The 17,663-nt window shown below is 36.5% G+C and overlaps 2 protein-coding genes across 9 annotated transcripts in view; both read right to left on the bottom strand.

Moving 5' to 3' along the window:
* Positions 1 to 1,648, bottom strand: part of LOC131536098 (uncharacterized) — a 30,279-nt gene extending 28,631 nt beyond the window's left edge. For 6 of the 8 annotated variants that reach the window (XM_058768822.1, XM_058768820.1, XM_058768817.1 and 3 more), the window contains exons 1-2: positions 1,575 to 1,635; positions 1,162 to 1,269 (exon numbers count right to left, since the gene is read on the bottom strand). The gene's annotated coding sequence lies outside the window, so the exon portion shown is untranslated. Of the gene's footprint in view, positions 1 to 814; positions 1,133 to 1,161; positions 1,270 to 1,574 lie in introns of those variants that run through there. The other 2 variants (XM_058768815.1, XM_058768814.1) reach the window with 2 other exon arrangements.
* Positions 1,649 to 4,302: 2,654 nt separating this feature from the next.
* Positions 4,303 to 17,097, bottom strand: LOC131536106 (natural killer cell receptor 2B4-like). Its single transcript, XM_058768840.1, has 4 exons — positions 16,900 to 17,097; positions 16,455 to 16,790; positions 10,748 to 11,062; positions 4,303 to 7,109 (listed from the first exon to the last, which is right to left on the bottom strand). Exons 1-4 carry the CDS (start codon positions 16,946 to 16,948, stop codon positions 7,000 to 7,002), a joined length of 810 nt encoding a protein of 269 aa, XP_058624823.1. The 5' UTR covers positions 16,949 to 17,097; the 3' UTR covers positions 4,303 to 6,999.
* Between the last annotated feature and the right edge of the window lie 566 nt (positions 17,098 to 17,663).

The following is a 17,663-nucleotide window of genomic DNA, read 5'->3' on the forward strand; positions in this document are numbered from 1 at the left end:
GATGATAAATACACCTTTCTTATGGGAAAAAAACCTCTGAGATTTTGGAGCACCAACTTGTAAAAGTGCTTAAGACTAAGCTCATCGTAACTACAATGCGTTCTTAAATTGATTCCCTGTCTTATTCTGCCCTCTAGTGGCTGATGTAAGTAATACAAACCTTAACATAATGAGACTTATGTCGAAATAAAGAGTTAATAAGTCGAAATAACGAGTTATTATCTCGAAATAACGAGTTATTATGTCGAAATAACGACCTAATATCTCGGAATAACGACTTAATATCTCGAAATAACGAGTTATTATGTCGAAATAACGAGTTATTATGTCGAAATAACGAGTGATTATGTCGAAATAACGAGTTATGTCGAAATAACGAGTTAATATCTCGAAATAACGACTTAATACCGTATTGTCCCGAATATAAGACGACCCTGATTCTAAGACGACCCCCCTTTTTCCAGATGTACCTTTTGGAAAAAGGATTTTTGAAAACCAAATCTTGTTTTCTTGTTTGTTTGTTTTTCTCTTTGTAAAACAAATTTTTTTCTTAAATTATATTCAAATTGCATATTTTTCCTATTTTAATTTTTGTTTTGAAAGTATGGTAAATACTGGTAAAATGTACCAACAATGACATTGAAAAATATACACTTTTTGATATACCATAAAAATAACAGGTAGCCCATCTGATTTATATAACATTTAGGCTATCCATCTCATAGTAGCCAACCAAAATTTTATTAACAGTAGAAGTGAAATCTTATTGTAGTCTTCAAATCTGGGTACTGTCTTATGTTTTAAAATCACTTACAGAGGAAGTTTGGTCCCATCAGGCTAACATGACAGTCACGTGACAGTCACGACTCGTGCCGCTGTAAGCTTTTCTTTTTCTTTTGTTTTCGCCCGCGATCTTTACAACACACATTATTTTACATATTTCATGGCACACTCGTTTTATGCGTTTTTGGCGCCACCTATTGTTGTGGGTGTATTACTGACATGTCAAAGTCTAGACCCCGAATATAAGACGACCGCGTTTTTTCAGATGTATTTCCAAGAAAAAAACATCGTCTTATATTCGGGACAATACGGTAAGTCGAAATAACGACTTAACATCTCGAAATAACGAGTTAAGTTTTCTTCTTTTTTTTTCCTCACCAGAAGTTTTCTCCTCTTTTTTTTTTCCACACCATGCGTTTCAGGGCTTCCGTAGATTCCCGAAGGCCTGGCTGTGGTAAAGCTTTAGTCGGCCTGGAGCTTGCATCTCTGAAAGCACAAGCAGTTTTTTTTTTTTTTTTTTTTAATAGATGCTATCTTTATAAATAAATGGCATATTTTAAGCTTATAAAACTACATTTACATCCAAAAATATCTTAAAAGTCACATAAAAAAAGAGTAATATTTAAGTTATTTGTGTGTGCGCGCACGGAGTAGGATGTGACCGTTGGTCGAAGTGAAATTGTTGAACAAATTCTTGTTCGGAACTAGAGCATATTATACTCTTTATACAGCGAACAAACTATTTACTGTAATAAATGGTGCTGTATTACATGAAATATTAGGCTACTTACTGTGCAAACAGACCGAATCATGAAAACTCCGGGGCTGAAACGAAAATGTCTTCACTTCCCACCGTGAACCTGACTGGAAACTCCTTTTGGCGCCAGGGAAAATGTGCATTTGCATATTTTTAACTGAATTTAATTAATTCACATGGCTTGGATTTAAAACACATGTAATTCACATAATACCAATTAATATTTATTAATTAAAATCAAAAACTAAATTCAAATGGTTTAAACTAGCTAAATTGAATTATGCTTCATTTAATTGGGGCCATAATCATTTAGCCGTGGCATAAAATGTTCTTGACACCTGCTAGAGGTGTTATATTGTGGTTTAGGCAGATATGCTTATGTATCGCTTACGTTTTGAAAGGTGTTATAATTTTTCCTTTTGAACTTTTGACACTGTCTTGTACAGCGTCTGTGAGAAAGGTCATGTTTCCTGTCTTTGAGGGAGGAGGCAGTTACAAGCATTGGCAGAAGATGGAAGAATTATGGAAGGTTTTAGTGAGATTAATGCAAATTATATGCAAGGCTATATAAATGCTAGTTAGAATAATGTGCAGGGCCGACATTTCGTGGTGAAGAGGCCTACTTGCTGTTATTTTTGTTATTTTTTATGAGTTATTGTTTTTAATAAAACGAAACCAGTGTATTGGTGATTCGTTAACTTTTTAAAACAATAAGTCTCTGAGTGATTACTTAATAGTAACCAGTTATCTGAACACAACCCTTTCGAGCTCCACGTGGTCCGAACTTAACTGAGCCAGGACGGACACAGGGGGAAAGTACCTAAAACTTCTAACAACATCTATCCAGACAATAGGTAATTATGCATTCGTTGATTGTGAGTTATTTTATGGATGATGAAGACGTAAATTATGAGTTTTACACCGGTATAGAAACTCAACAATGTCCAAGGAAAGCGAAATCTGTCTAAGCGCTCTGCTGGTCAGCTGAGCCTTTAAAAGTGGCGCTCAAAGTTAAAATGATTTAAACATCGTGTTTCATTACATCTCTCTTTGAATGAATCAGCGCTTTTGAACGTGTAGTTGAATGAACGGTTTAAGGACTCACTAAAAGACAGTTCCTTAACGCCACCTTGTGGCGCAACAATGAAGCTGCACTGACTGACAGCCTGTCTAAAACACGCAGGTGAAATATCAGCAGAAAAAGTATCTTGTCAGTCAGATTCGAGGATCAGAACTAACTGTTATATATATATATAGGCTAAAAATCTACTAATGATCTTATTGACAGGTTTACGTTTTGTTATGTGGACCGTTATTTTGTCATGCTCTTCTGTTTACTTCACTTCCTGTTTCAACGCGATTTAGTTTCGGTTTCACTGGTTTCTGAATATGACCTCCTTACATCATAACACATACACACAGATTATATATATGCAGTAATACCGCATTGAGCCACTCAAAATTACCGCATTAATAATAAAATTCCTTAACCGCCGCAGCCCTAATCCTGATTGACTTCTGAATTGTGATTTGACTATATTTGTTGAGGGATGGTGTTGATGCATTGATAGATTCACTGCTTCATTTCAAAGTATAGCTTGTTATGTGTGACGGGAAGTCAGTTTTATGTTATTATGAGATGAAAATAAAGTCTTCAAACATTCCACACTTGTAATAATAGACACTGTCTTATGCATACTGTTTGTCCACCCATGAGAATAAACCACATTTCTTCTAGATCTGCATAACTCAAACCACAGCAGCAGCTTTCACTTTGACTCATTGTGAATTGGGTGGAGCACATTTATTTTTCTCTTAAAACTCAATTCTGTGTGTCTGTTTAGTGGCATGCAATAAAATCACACGCTCCAAAATCACACAAAAATTCCATATTTGCAATGTTTCTAAAATATGAACAAATTTTACTTTTACGGCTCTCTTAAAATACTGTATATTAAACTTATTGTAAAAAATATAGCTGTAAATTACTTATTACATCATTTAAATGTCTCATTTCACTCACTGCATATCTGTTTACATAAATATATGACAAAAAATAAGGTCCTACTTTATATTAGGTGGCCTTAACTACTATGTACTTACATTTAAATTATGTAATACAATGCACTTATTGTGTGCATACATGTTTTCACATTGTAGTAATTTAAAAAAAAATTTTATGGAATTCCATCTGTAATTAATTTCTGTAATTGCATTTATACACTGTTGGCCCATCCTTTACACCTTAACCAACTCTTACACCTTACACATGAACTCTGTTCACAGAAACAACCTGACCCTATCTGCATTTCTCTAATATGACAAAAAGCAGAAACATGACTTTTGAATGTCAGTGTGGTTTTCACAGAAGGGGAATGTTGCTGAAAAACTGCTTAAGCATCATAAGATCAACTAATCTGCTCTGCGGTTCCCAAAAACATTGTAAGCCTAGGTGGATCATAGTAGGGAAAAAATAAAATAAAATAAATACACAATCTCAACACATTGTCAGATTTGCTAAATCATTTTAATGTTCATTTAATAATCTTTACTAAAAATACTAAATGTAACTACAGGTACAGAGAAGGAGTATCATCACTTTATCTGTCTCTGCATAGTAAACTACAACCCAAATTCCAGAAATGTTGGGACATTTTTTAAATTTGAATAAAATGAAAACTAAAAGACTTTCAAATCACATGAGCCAATATTTTATTCACAATAGAACATAGAGAACATAACAAATGTTTAAACAGGGACATTTTACACTTTTATCCACTAAATGAGCTCATTTAAAATTTGATGCCTGCTACAGGTCTCAAAAAAGTTGGCACGGGGGCAACAAAGGGCTGAAAAAAGCAAGACATTTTGAAAAGATTCAGCTGGGAGAACATCTAGCAACTAATTAAGTTAATTCACATCAGTTCTGTAACACGATTAGCTATAAAAGGGATGTCTTAGAGAGGCAGAGTCTCTCAGAAGTAAAGATGGGCATAGGCTCTCCAATCTGTGACAGAGTGTGTAAAAAGATTGTGGAATACTTTAAAAACAACGTTCCTCAATGTCAAATTGCAAAGGCTTTGCAAATCTCATCATCTACAGTGCATAACATCATCAAAAGATTCAGAGAAACTGGAGAAATCTCTGTGCGTAAGGGACAAGGCTGAAGACCTTTGTTGGATGCCTGTGGTCTTCGGGCCCTCAGACAACACTGCATCACTCATCAGCATGATTCTGTCATTGACTTTACTATTTGGGTCCAGGAATACTTCCAGAAACCACTGTCGGTAAACACAATCCACCGTGCCATCTGCAGATGCCAACTAAAGCTCTATCATGCAAAAAAGAAGCCATATGTGAACATGGTCCAGAAGCGCTGTCATGTCCTGTGGGCCAAGGCTCATTTAAAATGGACTGTTTCAAAGTGGAAAAGTGTTCTATGGTCAGACGAGTCCAAATTTGACATTCTTGTTGGAAATCACGGATGCCGTGTCCTCCGGGCTAAAGAGGAGGGAGACCTTCCAGCGTGTTATCAGCGTTCAGTTCAAAAGCCAGCATCTCTGATGGTATGGGGGTGCATAAGTGCATACGGTATGGGCAGCTTGCATGTTTTGGAAGGCACTATGAATGCTGAAAGGTATATTAAGGTTTTAGAGCAACATATGCTCCCTCCAGACGACGTCTATTTCAGGGAAGGCCTTGTGTATTTCAGCAGGACAATGCAAAACCATATACTGCAGCTATTACAACAGCATGGCTTCATAGTAGAAGAGTCCGGGTGCTGACTTGGCCTGCCTGCAGTCCAGATCTTTCACCTATAGACAACATTTGGCGCATCATTAAACGAAAAATACGTCAAAGGCGACCACTAACTCTACAGCAGCTGGAAACCTATTTCAGGCAAGAATGGGACCAAATTCCAACACCAAAACTCCAGAAACTCATAACCTTGATGCCCAGACGTCTTCAAACTGTTTTGAAAAGAAGAGGAGATGCTACACCATGGTAAACATGCCCCTGTCCCAACTATTTTGAGACCTGTAGCAGGCATTACATTTGAAATTTTGTGCATAAAATTGTAAAATTGCTCAGTTTAAACATTTATGTTATCTATGTTCTATTGTGAATAAAATATTGGCTCATGTGATTTGAAATTCTTTTAATTTTCATTTTATTCAAATGTAAAAAATGTCCAAACATTTCCGGAATTCGGGTTGTATTAAAAAAAAATTAATCACTCATTGTCAAACCACATCCTGTAAGATGCTTGTGCACGGCTCTTTCAAAACAAGCTTATGTTTGCTCATCAGTTTTGTGCACAGACTCACACTGGGACAGAGGCGGATGGACCAAAAAGGGCACAAAAAAGTAACATACACAGACGGTTGCTCATGAGAAGCAGATTATTACTGTGTTTTGGGACTGCCAGGTGATTAAAACAATGAATCATGCATATCTTCATTTTTTCAAGGAGACAAACTTCTTTTTTTCGTTGTCAAATCTTTTAAACACATTCAGTTCAGATTAAAACTGCTGATTAGGAAATAAATATACAAATTTTGAACATGTGTTGTTTATATTTTACAAATCAAATATAAGATAGTAACAAACAAATTTCACATTCACTGAGATGGCCAGTCAGTTTGAGTAATGCCATCGTGTATTCTGCATAACTTGTAATAACCTTCTGTAATGATATCATCACACAATGACATTGCAACATCCTTTAGCAACAAATCAACTTTCCTAAAGCAACTTCCCAGGAAAAATGAGTTGGCAACACTGGATGCATAATTTTCCCCAAAACATAACATACAACTTCAAAGCATTAAAAATTATTATTAAATAAATAAACTGTTTGCCAGATACAGGGCAAAAGCAGGCCATAGTCAGCCAAGAGCAAAGAAAATAAAGTCAATCTGGTTAGTAATGAGTGAACCAGGTGATGCTGTTTGTGGAGTTGTTTCATTTCTTACCACTAAACTGCACAATTAAGTAACTCACAACCATATCTTAATAAACATGAATGTAATAATACAGTAAAGACAAGAAAATACATAAATCTATATTTAGTAAGCTATCAAGGCCAGATCAATAGGTTACACATTTACAAACAACTTGTGTGGAAATCAGCTCTGTGATAACTTAAAGCATTTTTAAGAACAACATTATATAACACTCTTTCTAATGCAATATTATGTAATACAGTATATTGTACAAATTCAATAAAGCATGAGAACCAATACAAACCATAATAAAATGAATGGAAAACAAATACTTTTCCTGTTCGTAGACATGGCACAATTTTAGTTGATGATGGCACGGATGATAATAAATGTCAGAAAAATGTACCAATGATGAACAAACTAAACATGATAAAGAGCAGGAGAAGGAAAACTGTAATAAGAATTATAGGAATAATCAGACGAGCTATTGTGATGCATTTATTTTCTATCCTGTCAGACTCTTCTGGATCTGATGTCATAAATCAGTACAGCAACAGTAGCCACACCCACCAGGACAGAGATGACCAATCGGATCACATCTTCAGTCAAACCGTGGACACGGTCTAAGTAGGGAAGACAAATTTATTATTTTATCTATTCACTCTTTTTTTTTTTTTTTTTTTACTGTAACATATTTTTTACACAGACTTTAGTATTCTATTTTACAAGTTCACCAAAACAAAAAATGGACAATAAATAGAGTGTCAGGGTAGGGAACTGAGAAACTATTTTAAAATTATTACGACATACAGTTTTGTTTTTGTTTGCAGTTCTTGACATGTTAATTGTTTCTTCAATGTGGACACTGTATTAATATACTCTAACAGTCTTTTTTGCTTTCTGTTGCACACAACAAGACACATTCAGTGAGACCATTGTTGACTGATGTGTGAGTGAATGATTCTTATGTGACAATTCTTTTTGATGAATCCATAAAAAACAAATCAGAACTGTCTCACAATCACTACATTTTTCCCTAGAGCCATTTTCTTGGTTGTATTCAGACCACCAGAAGGAACTCTTAAGTGACATGTCCGCTTTGGTCATTGCGTGGGACTTTTTATTTTGACATTGCTGAGAATACCTGAGCACACAGCACTCCCATTCTCAATCTTCATTAATTTATGATTTGTTTAACAGTCCTAATATGTTTTTATATATAACTGTTAAACAAAATGTAAACATGTTTCTGTTGTTCTGGGTTAGACCTACTCTGAAGTAGGAGCTCAGTTAGTTCCCCAAAAGGCATTCCTGTAACTAAAACTGCTCCCAGTTCCTGCGGTGTGAACGTGACAAAAAGTGGCTACTTCTGCCAATAGTTATAGGAACTATGAAGACATTCCTCTGATGTGAAAGCCCCTAGCACTTTGATGTAATGAGTGTAGGCTATTGGGTAGTAGTCTGCTGTGGAGCTTGCATCAGATAATCAAGTTTACATGTATGCAAGTACATATCTAGTCAAGTGCACTGTTTGAGACAAGGCCAATGTGTCTAAAACTTGCAGGTTATTGGTTTAATTGGTCACTACCTGAAAAGAATCAGTCATTGCATTTGCTTTGTTTTGAATGGTGATGCAATATGAAAAAAAAAAAAAAAAAAAAACTTTTCTAAGCCTCACTATACAATGCTACTCACAGCAAAGTTCTTTTCATCATTTGCTTCAGAAGGGTAAAAAGAAAATTAAAATACATGACCAGCGATATACTGTTAGCAAACATCCAGAAGCAATTAAACTTTATTTAAATGACATCACACCAGTTGTTCTTTGATTTCACTTGAAGTATAGCTGGGTCTTTACAGTACCTTAGCAGGCATTGTCATCTGATATATTAAAAGGCAAACTTTTGGTCTTTTCTAACACAAGTCTACAGACGTTGTGTCGCACCTGTTTTGGTTTTTACTTTTATGTTTTCAGGTCTTTTATTTTGTAATTTGGCTTAGTCTAGTTTCCTGATGTGTCATGTGATTCCCTTGCCTTCTTGTATCTTGCCATGTGTTTTCCTTGTTCATGCGTCATATTAGGCTTGTTTGAGATGAGCAAAATCTGCACAGAACCGATCACCAGTGATCACCGCGAGATGCATGCCGGTCAAAAGTGTCATGCTGACATGTGCCAAAAAACTCTCTGTGTCGGATTGAGCAGTCGCGCGCAGTTGCTCTCCATCGACTGCACTGATCAAAAGCATGATGGGAAACGACTGACTGACGACACAGCTTAATGCTCATTGGTTCAGACAACCGTGACACGGCGTTCTCTTCTAAAATGTTTTATTTTTTTAATCTGATTTAATGCGATTATGTATTTAAATTGTGCATGAATATTCCCAAACACTATGACAGTGTGATCTCTGTGTGATATATGTGATTGTTGTCATGTTATCTATAAAAATACATGTACATAAATACGTGTTATCTATAAAAATACAAAATACATCTAAAATACATGTTTGTATTAGAATAAAAATGGATGATTAATAGGCCTTTCGTATGGAATTAAATAGCAAGCACTTTGAGTGTCTTGTTCATCATATTTATATTCATATAAAAGCAACAGAACTGAAATTATATCATGTTTATCAGCAGCAAAGCATATGAGTGAGAATAATGCGATATCCGCCTTTGATCTCGTTGGTATCTGTTCCACTTCAAGAGGTCAGAACTGTCCGTCTTGACTGCGCTTATTTCACTCCTCCTCTCACTGCAGCCGCCTACTCTCAACTACATTTCAGGCGAGGCGCGGCGCATCTCAAACAAGCCTTTTCTCTTTGGTTGATTTAGTCCTGGATGACTATTCTCTGTTTGTCATTGGTTGATTGTCTTGATTGCTCTCAGCTGTTGCTTGTTTGTGATTAGTCTTTGTGTATAAATAGCCCTTGTGTTCCTATTGTTTCTTGTCTAGCTTTGTTCAGGTAACCCATTGTTTGTGAGTATATGTTTCAAGTAGTGATGGGAGAAACAAACCTTTTTGAAGCTTTGAATCAATTGAACCAATTGCTTTGCAAAATGATTCACTGTTTCGAAGCGCTCAAAACACCACACGCTGGTGGTGCCTGCTGGTCAAAAGTGTGTAAATGCAACAAAAACTCAGGCTAAAACATTCATAAAAACGGCTTTAAAAGCCCATTGCAAATGTTTTATTGAAAGTATAATACATAAAATGCAATAAAATAATAAAATACCATTTAATATGAAGTGTATATATAATATGGGGTTTTTAAAATATTTTAGATTAATTTGCAGGGCTTGCTTTGTTTGTTTTATGGACAGCTTCTATATAGAGGCCACTAAGAAACTATCAACTATGTCTCATCCTTTTAATTACACAAATGTCTCTATAAAAGTATCTAAAACTGATTAAACTGATCCGAGATCAGGACAAAACCATAGACGCTGGTTCAATGGTTTGCCGCTGGGGCGATCTCAATGAACTCGCACGATTCACAGGTTCACAGAGACCCCCTCCCCAATGGCGAACCATTGAAATTTCGAAACGTTTCGAAACAGTTATGGCGTAATGAAGCCTCGTTTACAGAAATCACGTCACTTTGGCAGTTTGATACGTGCTCCAAACAATTGATTCACAAAAGCAGATTCAAAAGCGGCCATCACTAGTTTCAAGTCAAGTTCTTGTTCATGTTATTTTATGGCTGTAGTCATGTTTTTTCCAAGTTGTCATTTTGGTTATTAGAGCAGCATTTTGGGTTCAACTTTAACTCACCTCAATGGATTACATTACAATTTGTGTGTTTGCATAAATTTAAACACATTTTTGTGGAAATTCAGTTCAATTTACTGACTTTTTTCCCCCTCAGTAATAGAAGTATGTGTGAAGCATGTACAAATTTACCGCATGTTTGCAATGCATTGCAGTCATCTGTATTTGTGTAAAATGTTGCTGGTCTTATGTAGAGTTATGTGCACTTAAAGGTAGTTCAAGTTTTAAAAGTTCTAACTTAGTGTTTATTTAACAATAGTTAATTGTCATTTGAGCAAGAAAGGAGCAAAAATACAAGTATTTCTTAAAACTAAAAGAATCATTAATAAGTTCTAAAAGAAACCTGAATCAATAAATGCAAAAACAATTGGAATCATTGCACTCCTTTTGATTCTTGTCCCTAATAATGTGTTTTGATATGATCTGACTTGAGTTGTGTCTATAACAGACAATCTTAGAAGGAAGCAAATAATTGTTTATACTTACAAATACAAGAACTCTTCTCTGGCTGACACAAATCAGAGATGTTGAGATGTCTGGACCGGTGACTGATGGGATTGTTGAGCACACAGCTGTAGGTGTTGTTATCCTTATATTCCACCTCCAGATGTAGAGAGATGGTGGTGTTGAGCTCCGGGACACTTATGGAGGAGAGTAAACTGTTTCCCTTGAACCAGGACAGAGTCACCTGTGTCACATTCACCACTGAACACAGCAGCACACATCTGGAGCTTGGTGATCTTTCAGATGATGAGGGATTTGATGGAGAGTAACTGCTGATGACAGGAATAGAAAGAAAAGCTGGAAAATGAGAGAGAGAGAAATATTGTCTATGAGTGAATGTGTTGAGAGTTTGAGAAGTCATTTAGTGTGTCATTTAGTCATTTAGAGATCAGTGCTGAAACTGGTAGTTATTCATATTTATTTGATGTGGGAAAGTGTTTAGCGCCACATCAGGTTCTTGGCAGACATACACACTTTCCCTTGTGGCAGAGAGTCAGAGTAATGCAGATAAAGTTTGGAAATCTAAGCAATTCTTGCAGCTTGCCACTCTAAAGGATCTGGACGTTGATTGCTGCTCTTTTTGTATGTTAATGACTTTAATTAATTTGAGGGGTGTTTACAGTGTGGAGAACTGAACCCATTCAGCTGACTCAGTTTCCAGATCATTTGCAATTAATAGATTTCATATCTGGAAGAGAGGTGTATGTGTATTTTCTGTGCATATGTTTGTTCTATGAATCAATATGCACATTTGAGAAATGATCGTAAGATACAACAATCAACATTTCTGTGCAACATTTCATAAATGAGGCCCCTGGTCTTAACTCCCTTCTTAGCATTTAGAATAGATATTTTCATGTTTTTGAAAAAAAAAAAAAAAACATAATACATTTCCATAAAACATAAAACTGTTTCAAATAAATAAAATTGTAAAAACAGAAATGAAAGGCATCTGAAATGAAGAGGAAAGTGGGGCAAGGTGAGTCTGTTTTCACTTTAGCTGTAATCTAGCTGAAATTAGACTAAATATAAAACTAAACTAGACATAAAAGAGGTCTGGTTTGACTTTCCTCACATTAGAGTTAACTTAACCCATGTAAAATCATTAGGTGATTAATCAAAAAATTCTGAATTTCAATAGAAATTAGGACCTTCATTGAAATTAACCTTTACAAAATTAAGGTCAAACAACTGGAGTCACATGAGCTGTGTTTCCACTGTCGGGCCGAAAGCGTGCGTGCTAGTGTGTGCCAGTGTGTGCTAGGACAACACGGTCTCACTCCCAACTCGTCACATATTGACGCTTGGTCAGGACCCTTTAGCGTCTCTTTTTGACTCACAGGGTACCCCTTTAGTGTCATTTTTCGACGTGCAGGGTCCTCCATTGCTTTAAATAAGAAATCCTTAGCGTCAATATGCCTACGCAAAGGCTTATCGTCATGATTAAATTATATATTGGGCAATAATATTGCCATTGTTGCATATATGTTGGGGTGTGTCACAACAGTTTTATTTATATTACACTATTTACACATTTATGAGCACGTAACCCAACCCCTGCCCCTAAACCTACCATTTGTCAATAAAACACAAGATATAACAGGCAGATACAACAACCGTCATAATTAAAAAAAATAATAATAATAATATTCCAAGTCTTTCGAGGCAAAACGATTGATTTGTGAGAAGAATAGACGCAGTCGCCGTCTCCGTCCGCCGTAAAGCTCTTCCTGTGTGCCGTCTCTGTGTGTGAATTCAAAAAATGCCGCCAGAAGAAGCCTTACGTTAGCAATTGGCTCTTGTGTGTCTCGTGACCGATTGCGTCATACTGTTGTGAAATGCCATTGGCTCTTGAGTGTCTCGTGACCAATTGCGTCATGCTACGGGAGTATCATTTGAATGAGATGTGAGCGCGTTAACGAAGCGGGATCATTTTCAGCGATTTAAACCTTTATGTTTTACTCTCTTCTTCGCATAAAGATATCGTATGGCTTCAGAAGACTTGGAATGCAACACGACATGTTTGTAATGCGTTTATTCTGCTTGTTTATGGTTGTTTTTTGCAATAAATACCTATGGCTGTACTTTTATTTGTCTGTTACGTGTTTTATATTGTTCAGAAGTGGGTAGGTTTAGGGTAGGGGTGGGGTTACGTGCTCCAATGAAAGTATACATTTATATAAAATTATTCATATTTAATACAAATGCATGGGAACCATTAAATTAAGACAAACAACTGAAAACAATGGAGGACACTGTGCGTCGAAAAATGACGCTAAAGGAGTACCTTGAGCGTCAAAAAGCGACGCCAAAGGGTCCTGACCAAATGTCAATATATGACTAGTTGGGGTGAGACCGTGTTGGCTAGGACCAGTCGCGTTTCCACTGTCACTTCCGGGGCTTGATCGTGCCCCGTCTGGGCTTGCTCGAAGCCAATGGACAGGGTTTTTTTGGACCGACGAGTACCTTGGGCCAAAGAGGCACAGCTCGGGCTAGAGGATTGGCTGTGAACAAAGGTGAAGTTTCTCCACGTCTGGAGAGTGTCAGCGCCGCAGATCATTTCATATACAGGTGCATCTCAATAAATTAGAATGTTGTGGAAAAGTTAATTTATTTCAGTAATTCAACTCAAATTGAGAAACTCGTGTATTAAATAAATTCAGTGCGCACAGACTGAAGTAGTTTAAGTCTCTGGTTCTTTTAATTGTGATGATTTTGGCTCACATTTAACAAAAACCCACCAATTCACTATCTCAACAAATTAGAATATGGTGACATACCAATCAGCTAATCAACTCAAAACACCTGCAAAGGTGTCCTGAGCCTTCAAAATGGTCTCTCAGTTTGGTTCACTAGGCTACACAGTCATGGGAAGACTGCTGATCTGACAGTTGTCCAGAAGACAATTATTGACACCCTTCACAAGGAGGGTAAGCCACAAACATTCATTGCCAAAGAAGCTGGCTGTTCACAGAGTGCTGTATCCAAGCATGTTAACAGAAAGTTGAGTGGAAGGAAAAAGTGTGGAAGAAAAAGATGCACAACCAACCGAGAGAACCGCAGCCTTATGAGGATTGTCAAGCAAAATCGATTCAAGAATTTTGGTGAACTTCACAAGAAATGGACTGAGGCTGGGGTCAAGGCATCAAGAGCCACCACACACAGACATGTCAAGGAATTTGGCTACAGTTGTCATATTCCTCTTGTTAAGCCACTCCTGAACCACAGACAACGTCAGAGGCGTCTTACCTGGGCTAAGGAGAAGAAGAACTGGACTGTTGCCCAGTGGTCCAAAGTCCTCTTTTCAGATGAGAGCAAGTTTTGTATTTCATTTGGAAACCAAGGTCCTAGAGTCTGGAGGAAGGGTGGAGAAACTCATAGCCCAAGTTGCTTGACGTCCAGTGTTAAGTTTCCACAGTCTGTGATGATTTGGGGTGCAACGTCATCTGCTGGCGTTGGTCCATTGTGTTTTTTGAAAACCAAAGTCACTGCACCTGTTTACCAAGAAATTTTGGAGCACTTCATGCTTCCTTCTGCTGACCAGCTTTTTAAAGATGCTGATTTCATTTTCCAGCAGGATTTGGCACCTGCCCACACTGCCAAAAGCACCAAAAGTTGGTTAAATGACCATGGTGTTGGTGTGCTTAACTGGCCAGCAAACTCACCAGACCTGAACCCCATAGAGAATCGATGGGGTATTAAGAGGAAAATGAGAAACAAGAGACCAAAAAATGCAGATGAGCTGAAGGCCACTGTCAAAGAAACCTGGGCTTCCATACCACCTCAGCAGTGCCACAAACTGATCACCTCCATGCCACGTCGAATTGAGGCAGTAATTAAAGCAAAAGTAGCCCCTTCCAAGTATTGAGTACATATACAGTAAATGAACATACTTTCCAGAAGGCCAACAATTCACTAAAAAAATTTTTTTAAATTTTTTTTATTGGTCTTATGAAGTATTCTAATTTGTTGAGATAGTGAATCGGTGGGTTTTTGTTAAATGTGAGCCAAAATCATCACAATTAAAAGAACCAAAGACTTCAACTACTTCAGTCTGTGTGCATTGAATTTATTTAATAAACGAGTTTCACAATTTGAGTTGAATTACTGAAATAAAATAACTTTTCCACGACATTCTAATTTATTGAGATGCACCTGTAGCTATAACACCAACATTAAAGACTTTTTAAAATAATTTTAGCTCAACACTCACTTTCAGACAGCAGCAAGTGTTTGAAATAACTTCTGTTTGAGATCCGATGTGGATTATGATCACCATACAATGCAGAAATATTTATAAGCGATGCAAAAGACTATGCAAGCAAGCCTTTACCATAGTATCACTTATTATTGTAAAACATTGATGCTTTTAGATTTAAATCTTTAAAGGGGTAATTGGATGCCCATTTTCACAAGTTGATATGATTCTTTAGGGTTTTAATGAAAAGTCTGTAACATAGTTTGGTTAAAATTTTTCAATGGTAGTGTAAAACAACACCCTTTTTACCCTGTCAAAAACAGCTTTGTTCATAGCAAGCCGTTTTATGTCATGTTCCTTTAAATGCAAATTAGCTCTGCTGACCCCGCCCCTCTCTTCCATGTCACTCTCTGAGAGACTGTTTACTTTAGCCATTCATTGTTGAACTTGCAAATTAGCACATTATTAGGAAAGGCGATTTGCAAAGATTCATTAAAAAAAGGCAGCAGCTATTTGCACTGTTTAAATAGTGATAGATGCTATTTACACTAAGTGCAAATAGCATAATTTTTTTGCGATAGATACTATTTACACTAAGTGCAAATAGCGGTATTTTTTAACAATATGCTATTTACACAAAGTGCAAATAGTTTATAGATTATATTTACACTATGTTAAAATAGCAAGATTTTCTGCTATTTATACTACTTATTGGAAATAGTGGCAATTATGTGCACCTCAGTATTGTAGTACATTATAAAACAGTATGCAATAATAACGTATTGAGTGTAAATTATAGTTTTAATTCAAATTATTAAATGAATGCCACCTTATTGGGACAATAAAGCCCTCCCTACACCTACCCTAACCCTACCCGATACTTTTTTCAACTTTATTTTTTCCTTTGTGTGAGGCTCTGTGTGAAATCTGTGTGAAATCTCATGAGAATTGTAGAAAATTTGTAGGAGTAGCAAATAGAACAGTCCAATAAATGATCAGTAAGTGGTGCGTTCTTGAACTGTGGCACTAATAGAGTCTCATGAACGTGCAGTTGAGCACAGAGGACCAATGGACAAGCTCAGGATTTTCATTAATTAATACGTTACATTTTTTATACATTAAGTCAAGTCAAGTCACCTTTATTTATATAGCACTTTTAACAATACAGATTGTGTCAAAGCACTTAACAGTATCAAATTGGAGGATAGAGTGTCAGTAATGTATAATGATGAGATTAAACACTCAATTTTCAGTTAAAGGCATTTCATTATTAAATTCAGAGATGTCATTGTCTAGCTCAGTTTAGTTTAAATAGTATCTGTGCAATCAAATCAGCGATAATCGCTAGAAATTAAATACACCCTCCACAGTGGGAGGTTCATCTTACGCCACCCTAAACAAACAAACAAATAAATAAACTTAAAATATTATTGCAGGTATTGAGTGCAATATTTTAAAATATTTAAAATTACAGTGTTATGCTCTGCTTACCGTAGACAGTAACACTGAAAGTCTTGCTTGAGACCTGATTTTCAGAGACAATTTCTATTTTATAAGGTCCAGAGTGTTCTGTGCTGGTGTTTGTTATGGTGAGTGATCCGGTCTGATTTTCCAGGTGCAGTCTGTCTCTGAATCTCCCATCAACATTATCATGAAAGATCTCATGATGTGCTCTATTAATTTTAGCTATGTGCGTCTTTTTAGGTCCAAATGTCCAGAGAATCAGATCATCACCCTGTATTTCAGTCAGATCAGTGTGTAGAGTGACAGAATCTCCCTCCATCACTTCTGCTGACTTCGTTTTATCTGTCTCAACACCAGACACACCTTGAGAATACACAGGAACACTTTAGTTAGTGATGCAATAATTTCATAGTTATCATTGTATATTAATTTGAATAATGTTCGATGTTGCCATATTAAAAATATAACTTACCAACAAGGTGACACACAAACAGACAGAAAAAAACAAATGTGTGAGACATTTTTGTCAGCAGTTGGCAGATCACCAAGATAATAACACTCCACAAGTCTGAAGAAGCTTGGTGCCTTTAATCCAGTTACAAATCTCTTTGAGAAAACCTGTCTCTTAACATGCAGTTCCTTGTTTGGCAGTCAGGCAGTGTGCAGTTATGGAGTGAATATTGTGCCAAAATTATACAAACAAATCCAGTGTTTTGCAAATAAACACAATCTGCTTTGCAAAGAAAAACTCGACTTTCAAACAAAGCAAAGTGATTTGCAAATACAAAACTCTATTTGAGAGAAAATGCAGAGGTATGGACAAATATATGTATTGTGTGTTACAACTGTGAGACTCATTTGCCTTTTTAAGAGGAAACTTGGCTTGATTTTCTCACACGCGTCAAAGCAGATTTTCTCACACGCGTCAGATGGCGCTGTCGGTCAATTTCCGCTAGTCTCCCGAGACCCGAAACACCTCTTTACCTTTTCAGATCAATACGAGTGGGGAACAGGTGAGTTTCTGTCTTAATATCTCTATAATTAACCATTTAGATGTTTTCACAAAGTGACCCTACTACAGGGTCAGTGAAATTCACAACAAGTGCTGTACAGTTGTTAACATGATTGATTAGTTAAAAAATCAGTAGTGACATGGCTAAACATTTAACTAGGCAGTCTTTCCCTATAAAAACTGATCCATTCTCCGTACCTCTTATCTTCTGTTGGATCGCGGGA

The sequence above is a fragment of the Onychostoma macrolepis genome, chromosome 03 (assembly GCF_012432095.1).
Source record: "Onychostoma macrolepis isolate SWU-2019 chromosome 03, ASM1243209v1, whole genome shotgun sequence".
Taxonomy (NCBI): Eukaryota; Metazoa; Chordata; class Actinopteri; order Cypriniformes; family Cyprinidae; genus Onychostoma; species Onychostoma macrolepis.